At 44.3% G+C, this 24,621-nt stretch overlaps 2 protein-coding genes and 1 long non-coding RNA gene across 5 annotated transcripts; 1 reads left to right on the top strand and 2 right to left on the bottom strand.

Annotated features, from left to right (window-relative positions):
* The first annotated feature begins 2,240 nt into the window (after positions 1–2,240).
* LOC117775099 lies at positions 2,241–23,306 on the top strand. Its single transcript, XR_004616179.1, has 4 exons — positions 2,241–2,526; positions 3,930–3,934; positions 17,435–17,446; positions 23,296–23,306. It is a non-coding gene; the product is annotated as an uncharacterized LOC117775099 (long non-coding RNA).
* Positions 2,808–9,830, bottom strand: LOC117774332 (major facilitator superfamily domain-containing protein 6-A-like). Of its 3 annotated transcripts, none has more exons than XM_034606704.1 (7): positions 8,321–9,830; positions 6,780–6,877; positions 5,601–5,762; positions 5,423–5,521; positions 4,977–5,266; positions 4,672–4,675; positions 3,195–3,325 (listed from the first exon to the last, which is right to left on the bottom strand). In XM_034606704.1, the coding sequence occupies exons 1-7, from the start codon at positions 9,811–9,813 to the stop codon at positions 3,318–3,320; spliced, it is 2,154 nt and encodes a 717-aa protein (XP_034462595.1). In that variant the 5' UTR covers positions 9,814–9,830; the 3' UTR covers positions 3,195–3,317. The 3 variants fall into 3 exon arrangements, with proteins under 3 accessions (XP_034462577.1, XP_034462595.1, XP_034462587.1); XM_034606696.1 differs by lacking the exon at positions 3,195–3,325 and adding an exon at positions 4,109–4,490 and having other exon boundaries at positions 4,631–4,675; XM_034606686.1 differs by lacking the exon at positions 4,672–4,675 and having other exon boundaries at positions 2,808–3,325.
* Positions 12,444–13,511, bottom strand: LOC117774825 (slit homolog 1 protein). Its single transcript, XM_034607485.1, has one exon. The coding sequence runs from the start codon at positions 13,509–13,511 to the stop codon at positions 12,444–12,446; it is 1,068 nt and encodes a 355-aa protein (XP_034463376.1).
* Positions 23,307–24,621: the final 1,315 nt, after the last annotated feature.

The raw sequence follows: 24,621 nt of genomic DNA, 5'->3' as shown, positions 1-24,621 counted from the left end.
TTGACTTCAATTACAAACACAGACCGACAGACCCTGACAAGCAGTTTTTGGTTGGCATCGATTTCCCCCCCCCCAGCCTCATATGAGCTCACCGTGACCTTTGACCTTTCAGCCAGTGAAATCTAATCAGTTTATCTTTGAGTCTGGTCCAGATTTAAAGAAATCCCCTCAAGGACAGACTTGAAATATGATGTTTAAGAAGCTGAAAAAACACGATTTGTATTCTCTCTTCTCCAGATTGTCTCGAGACATTCAAACCAAACCGTTCTCCAAATTGAACAGTTAATCAATAGGTTCATGAGGCACAAGGGTTTTGTGAGGTCGCCCTTGACCTTTGACCTTCAAACAGCAAATTCTAATCAGTTCACCCGTGGCTCTAAGTTAACATTTGAACCAAAATTGAACAAATCTACTCAAAAAAATGACTTTAAAGCACAAAGTTATTGTCTTTTTTCCAGTAGATAAAAGGCCGGGAACAGCCTGAAGTCTCCTGGTGGACAATCAGATACAGACCAGAGCACGTCCTCTCAAAGTGAACTCAGCCAATACGCTGCACTGATCGTGTCCAACCCTCCCTGCTGCAGCAATTGGAAACGTCTGCAGGTCGGCGCTGTGTTAACTCTGAGACGTATCCCAGAATAAGAGCTCGACCAGATCCTCGGTGTCATTGAAAGTGAGATGTGAAGCATCGTGACGCCTTCCAGAGCAAACTGCACCATTATCCTGTTCATTATTAAGACCAAAGAACAGCAGCAGCCATCAGCGGCAGAGGAGCAGCTCAAATCTCTCCACGGCTATCAGACAGGCCGAGTGTGCCAAGATTTTATTATCTTTATTTTTATTTATTTTTTTAAACGACAGCACAAGCCTACTTTTTGAGGAAGCCTATTACTGTCCACCCACACACACCCATCAGTAGCAGGCGCACCACGACCTCAATAACCCTCCACTCACTCACACTCACACTCACACACACACACACACACACTGGTTTAGTCCATTTAAGAAACCCACTGTTCCCACAACACTACTGCCATCAAGTGGCTGCTTTGAGTCACAACACCTGCCTGAGAAACATCCTGCAGCATCGATATGGTGAATGTTATGGTACTTTATACCTCTAGTACATTAACATTCAAGTAAAAGTACTGCACTTACTACTGCACAACATTTGTCTTACTGCTGGAGGCACTTAAACTGAGATCTCACATTTTTACACTTGGTAAAAACAATATAAAATATTCATGCTACTTTGTACTAAATACTATAATAGTATTATATGGATTAATGCACAATAATTCATCAAGAATTACACACAAACAATATAATATATGCATTATTCTGAAGTGGTGTCTTTTTGCACAATAAGTACTTTTACTTTTAGTTTTTTGCGTCTGTTTTAATGCAAATACTTGAGTACTTTTACTCAAGTAAAAGATTTAAATACCTTTTCCACAATTTAATTATTATTAAACTCACTTTAACGCAACTTTATTCATTGACTACACTTGATGAATAGAATATATATATATATATATATATATATATATATAGAGAACAGTATTTTTAAGATTACACCGATACTGCATGATACCGACCTTCACGACTCCACAACAGAAAAAGACAAACAGCTTTTTTCTTTCCCCAAAATGTCCTTTAATTATTCATCCATATCACAGTGAACAGGATTACTTCCCTCCTTAAACTTTCCGACTTCAAAAAACACTGAATACTGGGAATCATTTGGCATGAGAGTCAAACACAGCAGGTCCACAATGTGTCAGTTATTGGCAGTTTCAATACAAAAGCAGTGGAGTCGACCTTCAGAAAACCCCGACAGTGTGTTTTACAGTAAAGGGATTCCTGCCGGACATCTTGTAATAATAAGTTAAGACAACGACGATGATTAAATAAGCGAACAGTGTTAAAAAGAGGCGTTTCTTCATCAGTGTGCTCCTCAGGAAAATACAAATATACAGCAACGGAACCTCAGCACTTCACCCGACGCTCAGAATTCATAAACATGAGAGAAGTGATGATATCTGACACAGATGATTCTTCTTTATGGTCCCTCGTAGAAAACTTTTGTTTTATGTTGTTCTTGAATATAACAGAGGTTCCCAAACCCTGCACCACAGAACGCTTAATACACAGAGAAGAGCCTCAGACGTACAAGCAGCCGTCGTAGAGACGAGAGGACAGAACAGCCTCGAGCAGCCGGATCCTCCGTCACCACAGTCGTGGTTTGTGTTTGGACAGCGGAGGGGAAACGTCTGGAAGCTGCAACCACACACTAAAGGATTTAAGCACCAACACGACGGCCTACAGCTAAAAACAAGTTCTTCTGAGGACTTGTCAACACCTGCAGGACTTCAGTTTGAATCCTGAACAACTGTCTGGGTTTTAATTTAGTGTGTAAACATAATGATTAGTTTAAGTTCTCTCTGTTTCCCTCTTGTATCGAGGGAGAAGAAAAACAGAGAAAAGTACATTTGTTTGGTAAAAAGATTCAATCCATTAAAATAGGTTTTTCGTTTTTTTATATTAATTAAGTACGTGAGAAAGCAAAAGTCAGAGTCAGTCGATTTGGGAACCTCTGTGTAAATACATGGAAAATAACAACAGGTAAGTGCCGTTCACTTCTTTTAAAATCTGTCAGATTTCATCACTTCCCGTGAGAATAAAGTCACAAAATAACTTATCAAGAGGCACATAGTTTAAACTCCACACTCCAACGGTAAAGGGCAGTTTAACTTAGAATATAGTGCACCGAGCTCAGAGGTGCGTTGGATTTGCTTGCCTCGGACGAGCAAACGCCACCAAGCGCACCTCTTTTTATTGTATTTAAACATTTAAACTAAAAGTCCCCTCTGCAAAAGCAAACTATTAAAAACAAGTCTCAGGCTTAAAACCGGTTTTATAAATTAATTGTAGGGTTAAAATATTTCCAACTTGATTTGGAAATGACTGCATTATCAAATTATTTTAAATATAATGTTGCACCTACAGTGGAATTACTTCCCCACACCTGCAGATTTGTTAAGCGACTTGTTATGACGGATATTTTTGCAGTTTTAAAAACACGCCGAGCTCAAAGCTCAGTGAGTAAATTAAATAGTTTCCCCACTTAAGGTCAGTCTGTGGTTTCCACTGTGAACGCTGGGTTCTCATGAGGCCCTCCTCTGTCTGAGGGTGGGTGCGTTTGGTCTTCATCCGGGTGGGCGGTGTTTGGTTCGGGGGTGCCCGGCGGCGGATCTGTGCCGTCGTCGCCTGAATGTTCCTGTGACGACGGCCCCGCCTCAGACGACGCCCCATCATTAAGTACCTAGCAACAAGAGGAACAAACAGTGAGAGCGTTTCACACGACACCATTTTTCACTGCATTTCAGCATCGTCTTTTATTTTATATCGTCTAAAAACCCTCAGATAACTAGAATAAAACTGATCTAGCTGGAAAAACTTCTGTCTCCCTGACTAGCTAACTAGCCCGAAAATAATAAAGACATCAAAACGATTATTCTAACTTTCTATCTTCAGAGAAACTTGTTAACAAGGAAACTGAGCAGAGGTTCAATCTTACAAACAGTCATGAAGTCATCGGCTGCACTGACCTGAGTGAATCTGGTCGTCTCACTTGTGTCTTCTGCTCCCTCAACATTACTTTTTCTCTTGTTCCCGCGACAAATGTATTTAATGTGTGTGATCTCACAGATTTCTCTCATCTGCCTGAAATGATGACTAATAACCTGGTTCCTTTATTCTTAAAGTTCATGTAAAACCAAGAAGTGACTTACTTTTAGTCAAGTAGAAAAGTTAACGTGGTACTTTTACTTGTATTTCTACCTCAGACAAACGTTTGAGTACTTCTTCCCCCCCTGAGTACTACTACCAGGTACTAGTGTACTGGACTGAACATGGACTTTGTGCAGAAACCGTGTTTGTCCTGCGACTGTCGACGTTTCAGTCGGGAACAGAGAAAAGCATCAAGAGCAAAACCCAGGGAGAGAGTAGAGAGACGTCTTCGTGCAAGAAGCTCAAACACAAAACCACTCACATGCATCAGAGACAAAAAGGATCTGGGCCCATATTTACTTTAGTTTCTACTCACACACGTTTAGAGTGAATATAAACGTAGAAATATTCAGGGAAGTTGAATAAAGAACAGATTCTGGATGAAACAGAGTCAAGAACGCTGATAAGAACTTTAAAATAAATGTAATAAGACCTTGACAATGATTAAATATATTGTACATTGTAGTTTTAGTCCTGATGAAGTCACACGACGAAGGTGTTTTATTTTCTCACAGGGACGTTTTCAGATTGCCGTCGTCTCACCCTCTTGATAAATACAGGCCCTGATCTAATTCAGGAATGCATGCACCTCACATGACGTCACCGCTCAGGCGTGGGAGTTTTTAACAATTGCAGAGACGTATGCATGCGCGTACACACCCACATAACACACACACACACACACACACACACACACACACACACACACACACACACACACACACACACACACACACACACACACACACACACACACACACACACACACACACACACACACACACACACACACACACACACACACACACACACACACACACACACACTCACACATGCAAGGTAGTTTTCCATCGACCTTTGCACGCAGTTATGTCTCACCTTTCTGAAGCCGTTGAGAGGAGGAAGTGTAAGAGGGTTGAGATTAGTGAAAGGTAAAGAAACATTTCCCACACAGTTACGAAACAGACACAACACACGTTACTATGATACGACATCTATTGTTACTGGGGCTACACAAGCACGCGACGATTTCCAGTGACGACACGCAGGAATCTCACCTCAGAGCACGAAGTTAGTTTTATTAATGGTTTATTGTGTAAGAGACTTTCACAATAAACCATTATCGTGAAAAACCAAAGATGAGGATGTGTTAGAATTCAAAATGAATGGTGTTTTGTGTTCACCTGCAGCTGGTCCACCTCTGATGGTGGTGGTCCGCTGCTCTTCGAGATCTTCATCATCTCTTTGATCTGGAAGATGGCGAAGGCAATCGTGACCCAGGGGGCGCCGGAGAGCACCCAGGCCGGCTGCGTCAGGTCCTCCTGATCCTCCTGGTGCTTGGTCTTCTTCACGGGTAAGACGGCGGCCAGGTGGACCGGGCTACCGACCTCGCTCTGGCTCTGGACCAGGTCGATGGTGGCGATGGGGACCGGGCTGGAGGGAACCGGGATGTTCTCCGCTAACATTTTGTCCTCTGAGGAATAAAAATGAACAGGACATAAGAAGGAAAACATGGGTTTATAGAGATATACATAAAATCATGTAATCCCCAAGGAAGCAACAATTCTTTATCACTTTTTAACCACATTTAATGAAGTGAAAACTGTGTGATTGAGGAAGTTCTTCCCACCTTTCCCCTCAGAATCTCCGCTCAGAAACTGGATGAAGGAGAAGATGAGGAGGATGACGAGGGAGGCCATGCCGATTCCTCTGAACGTCTCTGCAGCTCCTGCAAAGCGAACAGGGAAACATCAGCTCTGGGAAAGTGACTTTTTACTCAATTCAGTGACACCACCGCTGTGTCGTACCGAAATAATTGACGAACACTCCTCCCACCATGGCTCCACAGCCCCGGCCCAGGCCGAGGTGAAGGCCCTGCAGGATTCCCTGTGCAGACGTCCTGAGTGCAGGCGGAACGGCAGCGCTCAGGAAGGAGATGCAAGCTGCCCAAACAGAGGCGTGGGTCACACCTGGAGGACACAGGGAGACGGTGATGGGTCACAGCTGCTGTCACACATCTAATATACATATTATAAAGAGATACAGAGAACACTTTACATTTTAGCTTGTACCTGTGGCAGTTGCGGCTCAGTTAATAGAGCGTGAACTGTCAGATAAGTGCAATAAAGCTCAATTACAACACTCATAACTGTAAAATAAGTTATATGACACCAGAAGCTGCAGGAGAGAAATCTGCAGCTATAATGACTTTTAAATTAGGCTTATTTAGGGGACTCCTATCTGTAAGTGTGTCCACTTTGCTGCAGATCCAGTGGATTTAAACGTGGTTTCATGAGGAGACTGTTGAGCTGGAGAGTCTGAAGTGTTTGAATTGGTTTATCTGGTTGACTTCACAGTTAAAAACAGTGGAACTGAGACTGAAGCTCTGAACTCGTTCTAACTTGTTGACTCTGTGAGGCGTCAGTGTTTTCTCAGGGTGGAACTTCTCACACAAGTGACTCATACAGTTTTACATTTCTATTAGAATATTTGTATCTTTACACCATTTTCATTTTTAATTTCCCCACAAAAGGAGCCGGTAAGTTGATATCAATTCACAGAGAAAGTTCTCAATAACAAAAATACTAGAGTGGAACTTTTAGTTTCTCTTTAAACAGATTGTGGTGTTGGAGTCGTGTTTGTTCACTTTGTGTTGTCACCCAGATGTTAAACTGGGCTTTGGTCAGACACGCTCGATTAACAAGTAAATACACACACATTCACGCCTCAGGTGATCTTCAGTGTGTTCAAACAGAGCTTCAGCTTCCCTGCTCTGTTTGAACATTCATCCTGTTAAAGCTTGGTTTCTCTAAGCTTCCTCTCAGGGTCTGAACTGCAGCTCCATCGCCCTTGCGTGATCCCGCCTGCCGCAGGAAAGACGCCATCTGATAAGCGTCCTGTTAAACAAACAGCCACTTTCCGACTTGCCCCCAGAGTCCGAGCTTTTCTAATCCTTCCCTGCAGGCGGAGAAATGAGCGGATGTTACCTTGAAGGACCTCCATGGGCAGGACGATCCAGGCGTTCTCCAGATAGGAGATGTAGAGGTACCGAGCCGTGTTGCAGGCCAGGCCGATGTAGAGCACTCTGAGGGGCAGAGACAGAGGAAAACAGGGGTTCATATATTATATTAACGCTCATTGCTATGATCATTGTCTTGAGAGCATTTTAAAAACATGCTCCACAACTTAATTTACAAAAAGAAGAATTTAAATGTCCAATATGCAACTTTGGCCACTAGGGGTCTCTCATTCAAAACAATAACAAAAGACCTAGTTTGATGATGTCATGGACACCGATGAGGTAATATATAAAGTTTTATTCACTCTACGCAGCACGAATCATCGTGATCCACTAGGAGTGACCAGTACAAACTGTGGAAGGACTATGATCAACGAATCAAGTGCCTGATCAGCTCAGGATCAATACAAGGTTTTGTAGATTCCATAGAGAACCAGGTGACGAGCAGCTGAGAGCAGACAAACCTGAATGTGAACCCGACGCGCCCTCAGTCAGTCGCGTGTTCAACACCAGATAACATTTTTTCAAATACTGCATTTTTCACTTCTCCCTGGTTTGTCATTTTACACCTGACGCAGCGTCACGTCACCGAGTGTCTACAGGACGATGAACACAAACGTGTGGCAGAGCAGGACGGTTCACAGCTCTGCTCTGAGCGAGAGATGCTTTCTGCTCTCGATCACAAGTTCCAGAGAAACAGGAAGCAGAGCGTCACATCCTCGCACACTGACGAGTGACGGCTCCGCGACGTGAAGAGAACACAGTGTGAGATTAACATCCTGGATACAAGTCGGGTGTCATGTGTTGAACTGCAGCTACAAACACCTCAGAGCTGAAACATCAGCTGCTCTGGATTAGAATAGTTTGTTCTTGTAGATGAACCTAATAAAAGGAGACACTGACACATGATTATTATCAAACCTAAATTAAATTCTACATATTAAACAGCACTGAGAGCTATTAGCTTTTAATATTAACAGCAGGATGTGTGACACAGGAATATTTCTGTATTTTAAATCCTTAAACAAACTCTGCACCCTTTCCCTCAGGAGCTGTGTCAGAGACGTTGGGTGTTTTATGCGATGTGGGTCCGGAGCTGCAGACCGTCACCTAACACCGCGCTCTCAAATGTCCCCGCTGCCCGCGAGCTCCAGGCCCCGAGTTCCCTCCAACTGAAACCCCCCCCCGAGCATCAATGACGGCTTTGTCTGCTCGCTGCTCTGAGGCCGGTCGCTGCAGAGACGTTTATCTACTGTGATGAACAATCAGGGTTTTATTAGGCTCACTGTAAACTACAAGTTGCACTGGAGTCAAAAGAAGCTGAACGTGAATTATGCTGAATATTGACATTTACAGAGATAATTGCAGATTTATTTCAGATTTTATTATCGTTTATTTATTGATTTATTGGCTCGTGTATTCAGAGGCTTTATAAAAAATCCTTGTAACTTCTAGATACGTGTGATATTTAGAAATATTAAATATCTCTCTGTTTCTTCACCGTCTTACCTGACGTGTCCGACCAGCTCGATGAACTTGTGGCTGGTGAAATAAGCGGCGAGCTCGGAGATGTGACTCAGGACGGAGCAGACGCCGAACAGCGTGGTCGTCCCCTTCAGGTCCTCCAGGTGCCAGTAGAGGAAGCTGAAGACGAAGCCGTAGCCGAAGCCCATGAACCAGGCGACGAACAGCACGGAGCCGTATCGCACGGTGCAGAGGAGCTTCAAGAGGTCGCTGTAGTGGAACTCCTGAGCGGGGTCGGGGCTGCTCTGGCCCGAGGAGCCGGACTCTGGCGTCTGCTCCCCCACCCCCTCTGGAAGCTCCTGTCGGTACTCGTCGCCCTTTTCAAAGTGAAACTGAGTGGCGACAATAAACGCCAAACTCATAAGCACGCCAAAGACGATGAAAGCGATCTGGTAGTTGTGCAGTCGGTAGTCGGGCATGACGCAGCCAATGATTTCGGCCATGCCCTTGACGTGTGTGTGGTCGATCCAGATGCCCACCAGCAGCATGGCCAGGCCCCAGCCCAGAGAGCCCCACATCCTCTGCAGGCCGTAGCGGTCGCGGGCTTTGCCGAGGTACTGCAGGGTGATGGTGTCCACGATGGTGACGGCGGGGGCGCTGAAGAACTCGCCCACGATGATGACGAGCAGGATGAGCAGGAAGTTGGTCTGCACCTGGTCCGTGTTGTAGGTGATCTGGTACTCCTTGGCTTTAGTCGGGGCAGCAGAGGTGGTGGTGGTCATGATGGTGGTGGTGGGTTGGGTGGAGTTTGATCCGAGCTGGGTGGTGTTATTCGGCTCAAAGGGGGGTGGCACGGTCGCGTTGGCGTCAGCGTTTCGTTCGTACCTGTGGAGCACGCTGAAGTGGAGGACTTCAGGAAGCTCAGGCAGGTCGAGGAAGCTCCGGCGTCGCCTGGTGTGGTTGGTGGAGTTGCTCGGTTGTGTGAAGTTACCATGAGGGAGCGTCGTCGTCATCCAGGGCGTCACCGTCGTCGACACAGCAACATCCTTTTCCTCGCATGTCATCTCTGCTGGTTTGACGAAGCCGATTACGCAGTTGAATATCAACCAGCAGAGCACCGAGAACAGCAGGAGGACCTTCCCCTTCTTGAAGCGGTCAGCCACCACGCCCCAGAAGGGGGCGCTGCAGAACTCGATGAAGTAGCGGATGCCGACGAGCAGCCCGCTGCGGCTGGCTGACATGCCGAGCTGCTTGTAGTAGATGGGCAGCAGGGGGTGCAGCGAGCCGTAGGCGGCGTAGAAGAAGAAGTAGAAGACCTTGGAGATGAGCAGGTGGCTGTTGATGCGGAGGCACATCCTCTCGCAGCAGTTGATGGAGTCGGGCTGCGGTGGCTGGTCGGCCGGTGCGTCCGTGACGGCCACAGGCATCGTGGAGACGTCCACCTCCGGCTGGGTGTTGAACGAGTCCGCCAACACGTACTTCCTCTTCTGCTCCTCCTCATCGTCTGTCAGGATGGCAACCTTGTCGTCAGCTGGCATATCTGGAAGATAAGGAAATGAGGGCGGCGGTCAAAAACCAAATGACACTGAAACGATCCAGCACACAACAGCTGCCGACTACTGGGGAGATCTCCTAACATTAATCAAACAGCCGATGTGAACTGATCCGTCTATAGAGGAACATTTAGGGAGATTTATAAACTACAAACAATATATTAAAAGTCATTCTATGCTCCCAAAACAGGAAAACACCCTGAATGTATGTCCCCAGTATGTTGTATTGTACACCTGAGGATTATGGGTACTGTGGTTCTTACCTTGACATGGTGAATAAATAAAAATACAACATGTGGCTTCACATAACATTGTTTAAAAACCTCCTCACGTGAGGTGAGTCTGCAGTGGATGGTTAAAACAATATGTGTGATACTTCAAATAAACATAATGTATTTCTATGGGCTCTGTGCAGGAGGACCGCTGTGGGGCCTCGGACCTCCGCTTGGAAACGTCACCGACGCTCCCATGCGGAAGTGTTGACATCTTGAAACAAGCTACAGTGTAACAAACCAAACTCCATTCATTTAAATGAGAATTTAAAAGTAAACAAGCTACAATGTAACAAACCAAACTCCATTCATTTAAATGTGAATTTAAAGTAAACAAGCTACAGTGTAACAAACCAAACTCCATTCATCTAAATGAGAATTTAAAGGAAACAAGCTACAGTGTAACAAACCAAACTCCATTCATTTAAATGAGAATTTAAAGGAAACAAGCTACAATGTAACAAACCAAACTCCATTCATCTAAATGAGAATTTAAAGGAAACAAGCTACAATGTAACAAACCAAACTCCATTCATCTAAATGAGAATTTAAAGGAAACAAGCTACAGTGTAACAAACCAAACTCCATTCATTTAAATGAGAATTTAAAGGAAACAAGCTACAGTGTAACAAACCAAACTCCATTCATTTAAATGAGAATATAAAGGAAACAAGCTACAATGTAACAAACCAAACTCCATTCATCTAAATGTGAATTGAAGGAAACAGGCTACAATGTAACAAACCAAACTCCGTTCATCTAAATGAGAATTGAAGGAAACAGGCTTCATCCTCTTTGCAGGTGGATTTCATCCCGGTTAATAAACCACCCGCTCTTGTTATTCGCTGTGAGCTCGTGACACGGTGGAAACCATTAGACTCAGAGAGGACACGTGAAGAACTCACCGGCTCCGCTGTGGGTTGAGTCTCTCACTCGGACTCGCTCATGTTTAAACTCGGAGACAAAACGATGAGTTCACGGAGGAGACGCCATGTTTGTGTCCCAGAGACAATTTAAAGAGTTTCTCCGGCTCTCGGGTTCAGAAAACTACACACACGAGGGAGCGATACTCGGTGAATACTCCAGTAATATTCCGTAAATACTCGGAAACAAATATCTGTGACAACAACAGACACTCGTTCAACCGGAGCTCCCACCTGTCCGTGCTGTGACGTCACAACCACGCCACACTTCCGCCTCAAAACAAACGACTTCAGAATAAAACTCACGCTCCCTTCTATTCTACTGTATTTTATTCTATTCTATTATTATACTGTATTGTATTGTCCCATGTTATTCTATATTGTTAGGTTGTATTTATTTTATGTTTTATTTATTAATGTTATGTTTTACTATAATATGTTGTATTATATTATATTATTTTACTGTATTATATATTCCTATGTTATGCTATATTGTTAAGTTGTATTAATTACTTTATAGAATAATGTGTTGTATTATATTAAAATATTGTATTATATTATAATTTGTATAATTATAACCTTGGTTTATGCTTTTATTTTGTCGACTTCCTGTAGTTTTGATTGGTAAACCCAGACTTCTTTTCTTCTGCAGCAAAAAAATATTAATTTAAAATATTCGGACTAAATTTAGATGTGAATTGATCTCATATTTCTCTCTAATTATATATATAACAAAATAAATCAAAGCATGGTGCCTTTTTAAAAAGAATTGAACATGCACGTGGTGTCAGATTGGTGGATTGTGCAAAAAGTCACGATGCAAGTTCCTGGAAAGTGTGATAAAGATATTTGACCAGGAAACAAACCAACCATCTGCTGCTTCAGGTAAATTAAATCAAATGCCATAAAGTAACTTCAGTGTAATAAACCTTTTTACCCTGCAGGTGGCGCTGTAGACTTGTGAAAGTGTGTTTCTGTGTTGTTTTCTATTAGAAACACAAAACGTACAAATAAATGTCACAACATCCCATTTAATGCTTTTCCAAAGTAAGAGTCACATCAGGGACATTAACAACATGCGACCGCTTCATTACATCCATTCACATAAAAAAATTATATTTGCTCTTCAAAGGTTTTATTAGAAAATAAACATTTCTTTATTACAGGAGGGAAACTAATGTAAATATGATGCAGTTCAATAAAGTGTTTTTATTGTGAAGCAGATGCTGTGCGAGTGAAATAAAAAGCTTCTCTCAGCTTCTGGGTGCAAAGCAGATGTGAAGAACCCCAAAAGATAAACTGCACAATCCAAAATCTCTCTCCAGGCGTGCAGATGCTGCCGAGGGATTTAACCGACAACCTGAGTGGGTGCAAACGAAGACGGATACAAGGGACAGAGGGACGGTGAAGTCAGTGGACGTCAGTAGTCAGACTCATCTGAGAGCTCCCCCTGCTGCGTCCAGTGCTTCCCCCTCTTCTTCTTCTTCCTCTTCCTCTCGCCCATCAGCATGGCGGCCAGCAGAGTGATCACCACGGTGATGGTGATGATGAGCACGGTGACCGTCTCGGCGATGCACAGCTCCGTGTCCACGTCCATCAGCCGGTAGTCCTGCAGGACGGCCGGCGCCTCGCAGGTCAGGTTGTAGTAGTCATCCAGGAAGAGCCTCTGGATGCTGCGCAGCTTCCAGAAGAGCCTCTGCAGGTCACAGTCGCAGTTCCAGGGGTTCCCCTCCAGCAGGATGTGGGTGCTGTAGGTGTGGATGCTCTTGAACGTCTCGAAGGACAGCGTGGACAGATGGTTGTTGGCCAGGTTGAGCAGAGTCATGCTGACCAGAGGCTTGAAGACAGACATCTCCATCTCGCTGATGCGGTTCCCGGCCAGGTTGAGGAGCTCCAGGGAGCGCAGCATGGAGAAGATGCCGCTCCGCAGAGAGGCCAGCTGGTTGTCCTCCAGGTGGAGGTGCCTCAGGCTGCTCATGGAGGAGAAGGACCTCACCTGGATGGTGTAGATGGAGTTGCTGGTCAGGTTTAACCTCTGGAGGCCGTCCAGGTGCACAAAGCTGTGGCTGTCCAGGCTCGTGAGGCGGTTGCGGTTCAGCTGTAGCTCCCGAAGCGAAGCCAGGCCGATGGAGAACCCCTCCGTCAGGCTGGAGATCTGGTTCCAGCTCAGGTCCAGTTTCTGCAGGAACTCCAGCTGCGAGAAGCCGCCGTCCTCCACCACGCTGATGTTGTTGTTCTGCAGCAGGAGGACGCGGAGCTTGCGGTTCTTGCTGAAGGAGCGCTCCGGGATGATGGAGATGTGGTTGTCGGACAGGTCCAGGAGCTCCGTGCCAGGGGCCACTCTGCTGGGCAGCTGAGTGAAGAGGGCCCGAGAGCAGATGGTGAACTTGAGGTCTCCTCGACAGTCGCAGCCCAGCTCACACCAGCTGCTGCGAGTCCTGGAGGTCACCTCGGTCACCACGAGCAGGAGGAACACCAGCTCCTTCATGACTGGAAACAACAGGAGATCAGTATTCAATCTTCATGAGGATGTAAATATGTCTTTATGATTTGATTTAAACAATAACCACGTTGTTGATTGAAAGAAACTGAATACAAATTGTTCTGTCCTGTTCTATGCTCATTAACAAATCCTCCTACTCCCCAAATAACTATTAACAAAGAAAAAGACCTAGTTTATACATCACAACAGAAATCATCAGCAGAATGTGTTGGTATCTCAGGAGGCTTGAAGAGGAAAAACAATCCATTTGTGAAGCAAACATCGTGTATTTACTTGTTTTGAATCTTGTACAGAATCTGTTTGCTCTGCTGTAGTTAAAGAGGAAGAAGAGAGAGAAAAGAGCAGTTTCTAAAAGTCAAGAGCAGCTAAGAAGTATTCAGCTAAAACTGTGAACGTCCTCCTCTGCTGTTGAATGAGTCAGGGTTGGTTCTTACCAGCTGCTGCTCCCTGCTTCTGTTCACCTGATGGTCGTCAACGTGCAGCCGGCAGCAGGTGGAAACTGCACATGATGGACGAGGGGGAGGGCAGGTCAGCGCTGACGAGCGACACCACAAAGACGGAGTGATGGAAAGAGACACAGAGAGGAGGAGAGGAGGAGGGGAGGAGGAGGAGGGCGAGCTCGTCAATTATTCACCACACAGCTCTGTGGCTGAGTTGTGGGGGGGGGGGGGGGGGGGGGGGGGGGGGGGGGTTAACAGATTGGTGCTGAACTGGGCCACAGAGAGAGAATTAGAAGGTCGGGACAGATTTGATTGATTGTGGCTGTTTGTGAGAAAGTTCTCTCCAGGTTTATTTATAGATTTTTCATTTTTCCAGTTGTTCTGATCAGGATTAGTGTCCGAGGCAAGAATGGGTTTTTAATTTGTTCACATTTTCTGCATCGTATTTGCTGCCACAAATAACATGAGGGGTTCCTCGATGTCCTGGAACAGTCAGGACCAGGGTGAGGTCAAAGGTCAGAGTCTGCTCCTGAAGGTGCCCTGGGATTTTCTACCGATTATCTTGGATTAAGGGTCAGAAATCTACGAAGAACAGATATGTGAAAGGCGTCACATATAAAACGACAAGAGAGAAGAAAACTATTGATTAAGATGAAAGAATCATCCTGAAACACAAAAGAAAGACATCTTAAAAATCTAAATAATAAAGGTTTTTAATCTGCTGAAGTTCTGAGTCTTAACAGATATGACAATCCAGCTGCAGCCAGATGTGCCATTATTTACCCTCATCTGTAGGATGAAGCGGGGGGGGGGGGGGGGGGGGGTATTGGATAGACGCTGAGCGGACCTGTTGGTCACAAAGAGTAAGATTAGAGTAATACATCTAAATCCTCGGGTCAGATAAACCACTCTCTGCCACCGTCCTCCCTCCATTAATTGAGGAGTGGGATCTTACAGCCGTCCTGCAGGTCGGTGCTGCTCGGCTTAGGGAGGACTCACATATTTCACTTTAGTTTTGTGATCACGTCTCAGAAGGAGCAGGACTGTGACCTCCTCCACCTCCTAAACAAACACATCAGAATGAATTGGCCTCACCGGTTGTCTTCCGGTGGTACAGTAGTGTTTCCTCTAACAGATATTAGGTGTCTGCAGGGTTCCAGTTTCACAGCAGCCCTTTGATTTGACCTGGATAATTGTGCTGCAGCTGGACACCACTTGTGTTACCTTCCTACTGTACACTTAACCTGATTGTTGCAGGAGTTTCCAGTGTCAACAGGACCCTGCTTCAGCTGCAACATCTCACACCTCCTCCACAGAGTCAACTTTACACGATAATGAAGAACTGACGACTGAGGAGAAAATCGAATGTTTGTGTAAACCTGCAGACAATCAAAGGGACAGAGGTGGAAACATAACCTCCTTGGTGGAGGTAGAAATCATTAAGTGTGAAGCAAATACAGATTTTCACTTGATATAATGTTTCTACTGTTATTCCACTTATACTCCGACAACTAATACTAGTACTGTAACACATACTTCTACTATCACCACTCCTCTAATCTGCTTCCAGTCCTACTGCTAATAATAATCTGCCAACACAGAGCAAGTGGAGGATCTCTATCCAAGTGATTTTCTGTATCTGTGTCGTATGGACGTTACTGTTAATTCATATCGTCTGTTAAGTGTATTTCTAATCCTGCGTCCCGGCTGCAGCAGCATCTGCTGGTGGTCCCTGCTCACATGTGTCCAGCTGAGGGCAGCGAGTGTGTGTCCAGGCGTCAGACTCCCAGCGAGCAGGAGGATTACAGGAAGACAGAGGAGCACATGGAAGCTGCTGCAGTCTCAACCAAGACGCTAATCGTTAATCCCTGTGGATGAGGATTACCTCCGTGTTCTGCTGCTGCTGCTGAGGGGAACATGAGAGTCTTCATCGAGAGTCTTCATCGAGAGTCTTCATCGAGCTTCCTTGTTACGCTTGTACTGGAAAAATTAACGAAGTGTGGTTGAAAACTATTTTGTAGTTGAGTGTAAGATTTTGCAGACCCGTCTAAAGGCTTTTATGACCTGTAGCTACACACATATACAAACTGTCCAAATACTTTATGACCTGAGCTGTTTTATGGTCTGAACTGTGTCGACCTGAAAACTGTCAGACAACTTTTTATCACTTATTTACTCTCCAAAGAACTGAATGTGTGTCTGCTTATCTCCAAAGGAAACATATGTAAATCAGTTCCCTGTGTTTGGAGAACTTTACATTGGTTCATGAGGCAGAAACTTACGATAACTGTGCGACTCTGTGACTCCACCACAGTCACAGGAAACCAAATGAGTGCCATGAAACTTCAGGGTTTTTAATCTGAACTGCAAATTAAATGTGATTTAATGTTACTTCGTGTGTTTTTCATTAAAAATACTGATATAAATAAACTCCTTCTGTACTATTCTAATCTAGCTTTGTGTTAAATCACAGGTTTATAAATATATATAAGAGTATTTCTCACCTCTGCTCTCTGATCATCTTTCAGGTGCAGCACTCAAACTGTAGTTTTTACTAATGACCAGCAGGGGGCGAAACAGGCCTGTTTGGAAGGAGAAGTACAAGTATTAGGAGCAGCAGCAGTAGTAGTAATATATATATATATATATATATACATAATGCACTTTATATATTTGTAAAATAATAATACAAATTAAAATAATAATAATTCGGAAAGTGAGCATTGTATTTAAACCTATAAATATCAATGAGCAGCTAAAGAGATGAATAAATCATTAAATTCAGGGATTTTGATGTTACATCGTTTATTTGATTGATAGTTAAAGATATCTGAGGTGTGTGTGTGTGTGTGTGTGTGTGTGTGTGTGTGCTGATTAGTTAAAACAGTCACACTGTGACAGAAGCATCGTCTGTCAGTCGTCTCGCTCTCACTCTCTCACACCTCAGTCCAAAAGAGTCAAAACTCATTTATTTACACTTGACATGAAGCTTCTTTACAGAGCAGCAGTCAGTAAACTGTGTGTGTGTGTGTGTGTGTGTGTGTGTGTGTTAACAGCAGACCTGTAGGTGTGTGTAAACTCGTACAGTACGTGTGAATGTGTGTCTGTGTGTGTGTGAGGTGCTGATGAAGGCAGCATCGCGGCGGCTCGTTCTCGCTCGTCCTCAGATCCAACGTGGCGTCTCTGAATCACCGACAGGAAGAGACTCTGAGAGGTCACAGAGGTCAAGGAGCGGAGGGGCCGGAGCAGGTTGTCCCTGCCGCTGTCAAGTCCTCAACCAGGTCCTCAGGTCTGACAGTGACGGGTGGTGTCAACGCTGATGGGATTTTTAATTGATGCTGTTGTTAACGAACACACTGGGAGAGAGAGAGCTGCTCACAATATGAACAAACAAATTAAATTCTGATAAAGCAAACATCTACTAAATCTGTAAAAATGTTAAAATCTGTATTATAAACTGATATAAAGTATTTTTTACTTGTTTTTATTGTATAAATGTTTATATTAAATCTGGAAACACTGATAAACTAAAGTCTTGATTGTAAGTCTGAAGAACGAACTGGTGTCAGATGTGATGACGGTGAAGACACTGATACAGACTCCTGACTGAGTGTGAAGCCATTTCTGTGAATAACCTTCATCCCTGCTGTCGCCACCTTCATCACTGAGTGGTGGTGGAGTCGTCATCTTCATCATCTTCATCATCTTCATCATCTTCATCTGATCTTAGCTTTAACAAATGTTCACAAACACTAGACTCAGAAGTGTAGCTGATTTCTTCGTAGAATATAAATCCAGCCTGAGGATGAATTACACAAAATTTACATGAATCAAAATCAAACTGTGTGTGCGTGTGAGTGTGTGTGTGTGTGTGTGTGTGTGTGTGTCTGTGTGTGTGCAAGGGGAAAAGGTCAGTGAGAATCTGATTCATATACAAATATTTACATCGAGCACAACGAGAGACGGTGAAGAGACGACTCAGAAGAGGAAGGTACTACTACTACTGTCCCATCTGATAACATGGGGGAGGCATGTGTGACCTCTGACCTCTGTCTGTCTGTGTGTGTGTGTGTGTGTGTGTGTGTGCGTGTGTGTGTGTGTATTTGTGTCTAAAATAGAGCTTCCAAAGCCACGGTCGACAGAGAAAACACCTCCGGGGAAACGGGGAAAAGAAGTGTGTGTGTTGTTTGAGTGTGTTTTCTAACTCAGTCTCTCTCTCTCACACACACACACACACACACACACACACACACACACACACACACTGGGGAGAGAGTCTCCAGCGGTCTCTGGTTGTCAGTGTGGATCCATCAGACCAACAGGGGGGAGGCCGTGACCTCCAAACCAACACTACTCACTTCTCTTCCTCCGTCTCCTGTTTCCTTCTTCCTTTCCTTTACGTCTCATCTCTTCTTCCTCTTTCTCTTCATCACCCGTCTCCTCTTTTTCTTTTCCTTCCTCCTCCCTCGTCTCCTCCTTCCCCTGTTTCCTGTTTCTGTGTCTTCTCTGCACACTTGTCCTGCTCTCAGAGGAAAAGGTCAGCGAGGTTCGGATTCATGCACAAATATTTATATGAGTGTGACTGGAGGAGGTGGTGGAAATACTTGTACTGCAACTACAACAAATACCACTGTACTACCACCACTACTGTTACTGCAACAGAAGTACTGCAACTCTACTAGAATCTAGTACTAGTACAAATACTACAATTAATGCTGCAGCTAACAAAATACTGTGATTGATACCACTGGTACTGCTTATAATACTACACCAACCTTTCCCCATCCTCTTCCTTCCCATCAGTATTATGGGTCTAATAATACATAATAAGTACTTACCTAATAAGTCACATAATGAGGATTTAAAATAAATAAATACATAAACTTGAATCTTAAATATGTTTGTTTTACTTAAAATGAATCAGAGTGGATTCAGCTTGAAGTGAATCAGCAGATAAAAGATGTTTGGAACAGACGCCTGTCGCCTGTTGGGAGCAGTTGTGTCTTTCAGCCTGTGGCATTAATATTTCATGACCTATCCACCCACCTCAGCTGCTGGGGTTGACAAAACAAACACGCTGATCCAACCTGTTTTGCCATATTGACATGAAGGGGGTGGTGTTTGAAGGTGGTGGGGGGGGTTAAAGGTCAAACCGTGCGGGTGAAGACGCTCGGTGAAGCGTCGTCACCGGAGAAGTCGCAGAGAAACATTTTCCTGTCAAACACAATCACAGCCGAGCGTAAACAGAGTCCGTGTTTACATGGCGACATGTTTACAGTGTGATGTCAACAACGTAAACAACACGCTGACTCGTGTTCAGCTTCCTGAGGTTGTTCTTACTCATCTGTTTTATTCATTCTCAAATTTTTGTAAAAAATTAATGTAGATCTTTACGTTTTTATTCAGGGTTTTTAAAATTATAATTATTTGATGGGATGGAAAAAAGGTTGAAACGTCATGATTGACAGATGAGACTGACCTCGATGCTGTGACTCCGCCCCTAAGACTCAGACTCCTAAAGTGCAAGATGGCGGCGCCTGTATACTTCAGCTTCATTTCTTTACAACAGGAGGAAGTGGAGACGTGTCGTCCATCTTTAATTACACTCGTTAAGAGAGAGAAAACGTTATCAGACTGATTTCTTCCGTCTTCCTGGAGCCTCACGGTTTTCTGGGTGTGTCACCGAGCTGTCAGTCAAACCTCTGGGCCGCACAGGAAACTCTGTGGTTTGACCTGAGCGTCACGCTGAGGTCGAAGCCCGCGGGCTGCTCCCAGTAAAGGTCAGCAGCAGCATCCCGCAGACACACACACACACACACACACACACACACACACACACACACACACACACACACACACACACACACGTCCTCTGGAGGCTTTGTGACCTTTTAGCTGCACACTGACTTTGACCACCTGCAACTTCTGAAGCTGATTTTGGGAAACAAACTGAAATCTTGTCCAGATTTGATCCATTTTGATTGATTATCTTTTATAAATTGTCTCGTCCTCTTACTGTCAGGTTAACAGAGGTTGACGCTGTGCAGCTTAAAATCTACATTTACCAACAACTACAGAGAAGAAGAAGAAGTAATAGTCGTTCTTTATTTGTGTACTGTAATTCAAAAATAAATTTGATACCAGCCTGATTGTACATTAATATTTACCTCTGTGTGACTCTGCTGAGAGAACGTGACCTTTTCTACAAGAACAAAACAACGCTCCTCACAGGGACCAGCTTCATTCAACAAGAAGCCAGTTACAAACCTGTAGGACAACTATAACTCTGCAGACACGTGTGTGTGTGTGTGTGTGTGTGTGTGTGTGTGTGTGTGTGTGTGTGTGTGTGTGTGTGTGTGTGTGTGTGAGTATAAACAGGCACTGAATGATAATGTGCTGCAGTTATAATAAAACATCTGTGGTCATAGAAGAGAAGTTAAACGAGCTGAATGTGGTTTTACAGTCCGAGCTCAGATCTGGGTTACAGTGACGAGAGGGGGGAGGTGGAGGTGAAGGCTGAGGCTGTGTATGTGGGTGGGGGGGTGGTGTGGGGGGGGTGTTTCCTCCCTAAAAGCCTCCCCCTGCCTGTTAACACCAGCCATTAGCTCCCTGTCTAAACCTTTATGGCGGCTTACACTGCGTCTGCTCGGCTGTGAGGAGCTTTCTGTGTCCGGCAGAGACAATAGTGGTCATCAGGGGGTTGGTCATCAGGGGGTTGGTCATCAGGGGGTTGGTCATCAGGGGCGTGGTCATCAGGGGCGTGGTCACACCAAAGCCTCTGAGAAGGACTGAAGGTGATGAGACTAACATCAAAATTCCTTCCTGTCAGATTTCCTGCTTTCCTCTTTATTTATTCATGTTTTATTGTCTGCAAAACACTTTGTATCCATTATTGTAACGTCACCACAAATAAAGTTCAGGTCCATAATTCATGGTTTCCTCTGGCGGAGCAGGAGTGTGATTCACCTGGATGCAGGAGGGCGAGCAGGGGGAGTGTGTGGTCGTCGGGCGGAGGTAATGCACAGTGACAGGCCGACGGGTGGAGACAGAGACGGAGGAGAGAGATCAGTGTTTCCTGCTGCAGCTCTGCATATGGACCAGTAGGAAGGAAAACATGAATAGAAACACACTTGGGTGGAATAATCGATCGGTCGGCGATCACTCAGAGTCTCCGTGAGGAGCTTCTGGGGACTTTACAGGTTACTGTGATTTTAAAACTTTAGAATTTACCTCTTGATCCTTTAATAGACAACGTTTCCCACTGGAATCATAGAGATTGGATGATGTTAGTTGAATTTCAAAGATAAAAATGAATTGTTAGGTTCCTGAATTGGTGAAAAGCATCGTGGGGAATGTAAGAAAGACGACTTACTGGAAACACCTGAATAACAACTACAGGTGACACTGGAACACAAACGTCAGTCAGAGTATCTGAGTGTTTGTGTTGCTGAGCGGTTTAAAAACAGGTCAGCAGCTCTGCACCCGCTCACAGGAACTTCACAGGGTCCATACTCTCCATCTGGGAAAAGGCCTGAGTGGTTAGAGATGGGCATTAAATATTTCATATCTTCTCTGTGCAGCAGGAGCGACTCACAACCACATGTGCTCCTGGTCATTAAATACTGGACACACAGGATGTTTACAGGGGGGGTGGTGAATAAAGACTGTCTATCTATCTATCTATCTATCTGTCTATCTGTCTGTCTGTCTGTCTGTCTATCTATCTATCTGTCTGTCTATCTATCTATCTGTCTGTCTGTCTATCTGTCTGTCTGTCTGTCTGTCTATCTATCTATCTATCTATCTATCTGTCTATCTGTCTGTCTGTCTGTCTGTCTATCTATCTATCTGTCTGTCTGTCTGTCTGTCTGTCTGTCTGTCTGTCTAGATTTCTTAGTTCTCTTTCACTTCTACATTTTCAACCTGTTCTGGACTTTAGTTTTTTGTCGTTGTGTGATCTCAGGTATCTTCCCATCAGAAACCATTGAGTCGTCGTCCTCCTGGTTTGTAATGTGGTGAATCATCTCAGTGACCATCACATCAACAGCATCTCTCTCTCTCTCTCTCTCTCTCTCTCTCCCTCTCTCTCCCCTGGCCTCTCCCAGTGGGCCTCGCCGGCGGCCCGTGGCGGCGGGTGTGTGACGCAGCGGCCCACAGAAGCTAAAGTGGGACACACAACATCTTGCTTGGATGATTGATCACGTCACAAGCGGGCAAAGTTAACCGGCTGAAGACTGCGGGAGAAGAAAAACTCTCATAAATGATTCGGGGCGGGTCATTAAAGATGTAGACAGAGTTCTGCACTCTCACATGCAGCAGCTCTCTGGCTACTTAAGAAACACCTTTATTTTAATATTAGACGACGATTAGGAATTCCTCTCTGTCCACTCCTGTCTCGTCAGGAGGAAATATCATTTATTAATTAATATTAACTCCCGCAGAATAAAATGAGCAGTTTAAACACGGTCAGGCTTTGATTTTTAAAATAAATAAATCCTGCTGATAAATCTGAGCTGCAGCTGAAGTTGGTAAATGTGACGCGTCAGATGTAGAAGAACAGGTTATTTAAAGGTTCAGTGCACAAAGAAAACAAGATGGATTCTGCCTGACCTCCTTTTCTCCCAGCAGGAGGAGGGAGGTTTGATTTGTGACACCGCTCCTCCCTCCTCTCAGGAGCTGCAGATCATCTTTGTCTCCTTGTTTTCTGAACGGATCTCAACCTGGAAAACTTCACTGAGCTTCAAGTTCAGGGAGATTTTCCCTTTTTCTGAATCTCTGTGGTCTTGCTCCTCAGTAGTTTGTTGCTGTTTGCGTCGGCGGTGGATCACCTCTGGTATCAGTGTGTGTTTGTTTGCTTTCCGCCGGGTGTGAGTTCACACGTCCTCTGGTGCAAAAAGCATTAGAACGAGTGGGTGGAAATGGACAGCAGTGTTGTGTGTGTGTGTGTGTGTGTGTGTAGGTGTTAGAGTGTGTTTTCAGTGACAGCAGCTAAAAGCATCCTCAGGTTGTTGGTGGCGTGCGTCACTTCGGTGTTTAACTCCTCTGAGCTCCCATAATGCAGCTGTGACTGGATTTCATCATCATCATCATCATCATCATCATCATCATCTTGTTGTGATTTGTCGTCTCTGTTTAATTTTCTATTAACTCATCAACACAACTAGAGCCTAAAGTCTACAAAGAATAGTTATATTAGATTTTTAAAACCTAAAATCAAGTGTCAAGCTGCTTTAAGTATTATTATCTTCATTGAAATTATATATTTGTTCATGTTTTGTCAGTAATTTTTATGTATATTAGTAAAAGTTATAAGGAAAGTGACTTGAGAGGATTTCTTTAAACCAACGTGGACTAAAACCTGAAGAGGAAAGTGTTCAAGACGCTGCTGTTCCATCTGAGTTCAGTTCTTACCTAACTTTCCTCTGAGGCTACTCTGTGCACTGAAGGGATGGTTGGGGGGGGGGGGTGCTACACTGACGCCTGGTGGGCAGGTGAGGAATGACGTCTGCACAGCAATAAACAAAGAAAAGAAGAAGAAGACTCGAGGGTGTTTGCACCAAATCCTTTATTTCCAGGACCCAGGAGCACATTTCAACACATGGCTCCAAGACAAACCGCCCTTTTTTTTAAAAGTTCAGTTTACGTACGACTACGACTTTCAGTGATAAAAGTAGCAAAATAAAGTCTGTGTGCCTTTAAAAACATTGAACAGCTACTGGAGGGTTTGGTTTCAAAGTTCAGTTCAGTTCCAACTCTGATGAAATGACTAACGGCATAAATATAAAGCGATTCGTTCACTTTCGAAGGTAACCTATGGACAGAGTGGATTCTAAAGATACGGAGAGAAGAAGGTTCATGTACGTAAAGTGTTTTGAAATATATTCTTCATTTACTGAACGATGGCGAGTCGGAGCTCGCCGTTATGGCACCATTTTGTTTTGAGCTAAAGTGACAAACTGTCTTTAAACATGACGTAAAGATAAAACACGCGACTCTCGGGAACAATATTCAATCAACACTGAGTCATAAAATGCTTCTTTTTTTTTTTCTACAAGACTACTTTCAGTGCTGGAGGACGTTTGTAAGAGCAGTGAATTCAAAGTAGTGCTTGAAACAACGTCGATAAAAAAAACACCTACTGTCTATATACACACACACAAGCTTCTCTTTTTCAGCGTCTGGAAAATGACCGTCTCTTTATAAATGTTCCTTTCATACAGCGTTTGATCTCACAACTGGTTTTAAATAATCTGTTTTATAATAAAAGTTCCGTTTATAAAAGAAAAGCAAAAACAACCAGAGGAAAACAGACAAGAGGCAAATGCGTAAAGTCGTTTTGTCGTAGAGACGTTCGGCCGCCGCCGCCGCCGCCGCCATGACGACAGAACACCTTTGATTGACAGTTTGTTTTTCATAGTGAAATAAAAGCTTCATGTTTTAAACATCTTTACAGTTTTTTTTTACCCGAGACATTCAACGAAGGAGCAACTGCAGACACACACGCGTGTTTACATGTTTCTCATTTGGTTTTTGGAGTCGGTGCTAAATGCTGTCCAGTCCGTCGTCACCACTCCGGCTGCTGGGGGGGGGGGGGGGGGGGGGGGGGGGGGGGGGGTCACTGGTCAATGGGAGTGAAACTACATTCATGTCATATC

This window comes from Hippoglossus hippoglossus, chromosome 2 (genome assembly GCF_009819705.1).
Source record: "Hippoglossus hippoglossus isolate fHipHip1 chromosome 2, fHipHip1.pri, whole genome shotgun sequence".
NCBI lineage: Eukaryota > Metazoa > Chordata > Actinopteri > Pleuronectiformes > Pleuronectidae > Hippoglossus > Hippoglossus hippoglossus.
This window is presented reverse-complemented; position numbering and strand designations above follow the sequence as displayed.

What these genes read in the sequence shown, in the direction of transcription:
- LOC117774332 (XM_034606686.1), bottom strand. Translation starts at nt 9,813, where the DNA reads ATGCCAGCTGACGACAAGGTTGCCATCCTGACAGACGATGAGGAGGAG. An exon ending in CGGAGATTCTGAGGGGAAAG is followed by an intron (nt 5,267 to 5,422) that starts GTGGGAAGAACT and finishes TTTATTCCTCAG; the next exon opens with AGGACAAAATGTTAGCGGAG. An exon ending in CAGAGGTGGACCAGCTGCAG is followed by an intron (nt 3,326 to 4,976) that starts GTGAACACAAAA and finishes TCTTGTTGCTAG; the next exon opens with GTACTTAATGATGGGGCGTC.
- LOC117774825 (XM_034607485.1), bottom strand. Translation starts at nt 13,511, where the DNA reads ATGAAGGAGCTGGTGTTCCTCCTGCTCGTGGTGACCGAGGTGACCTCC.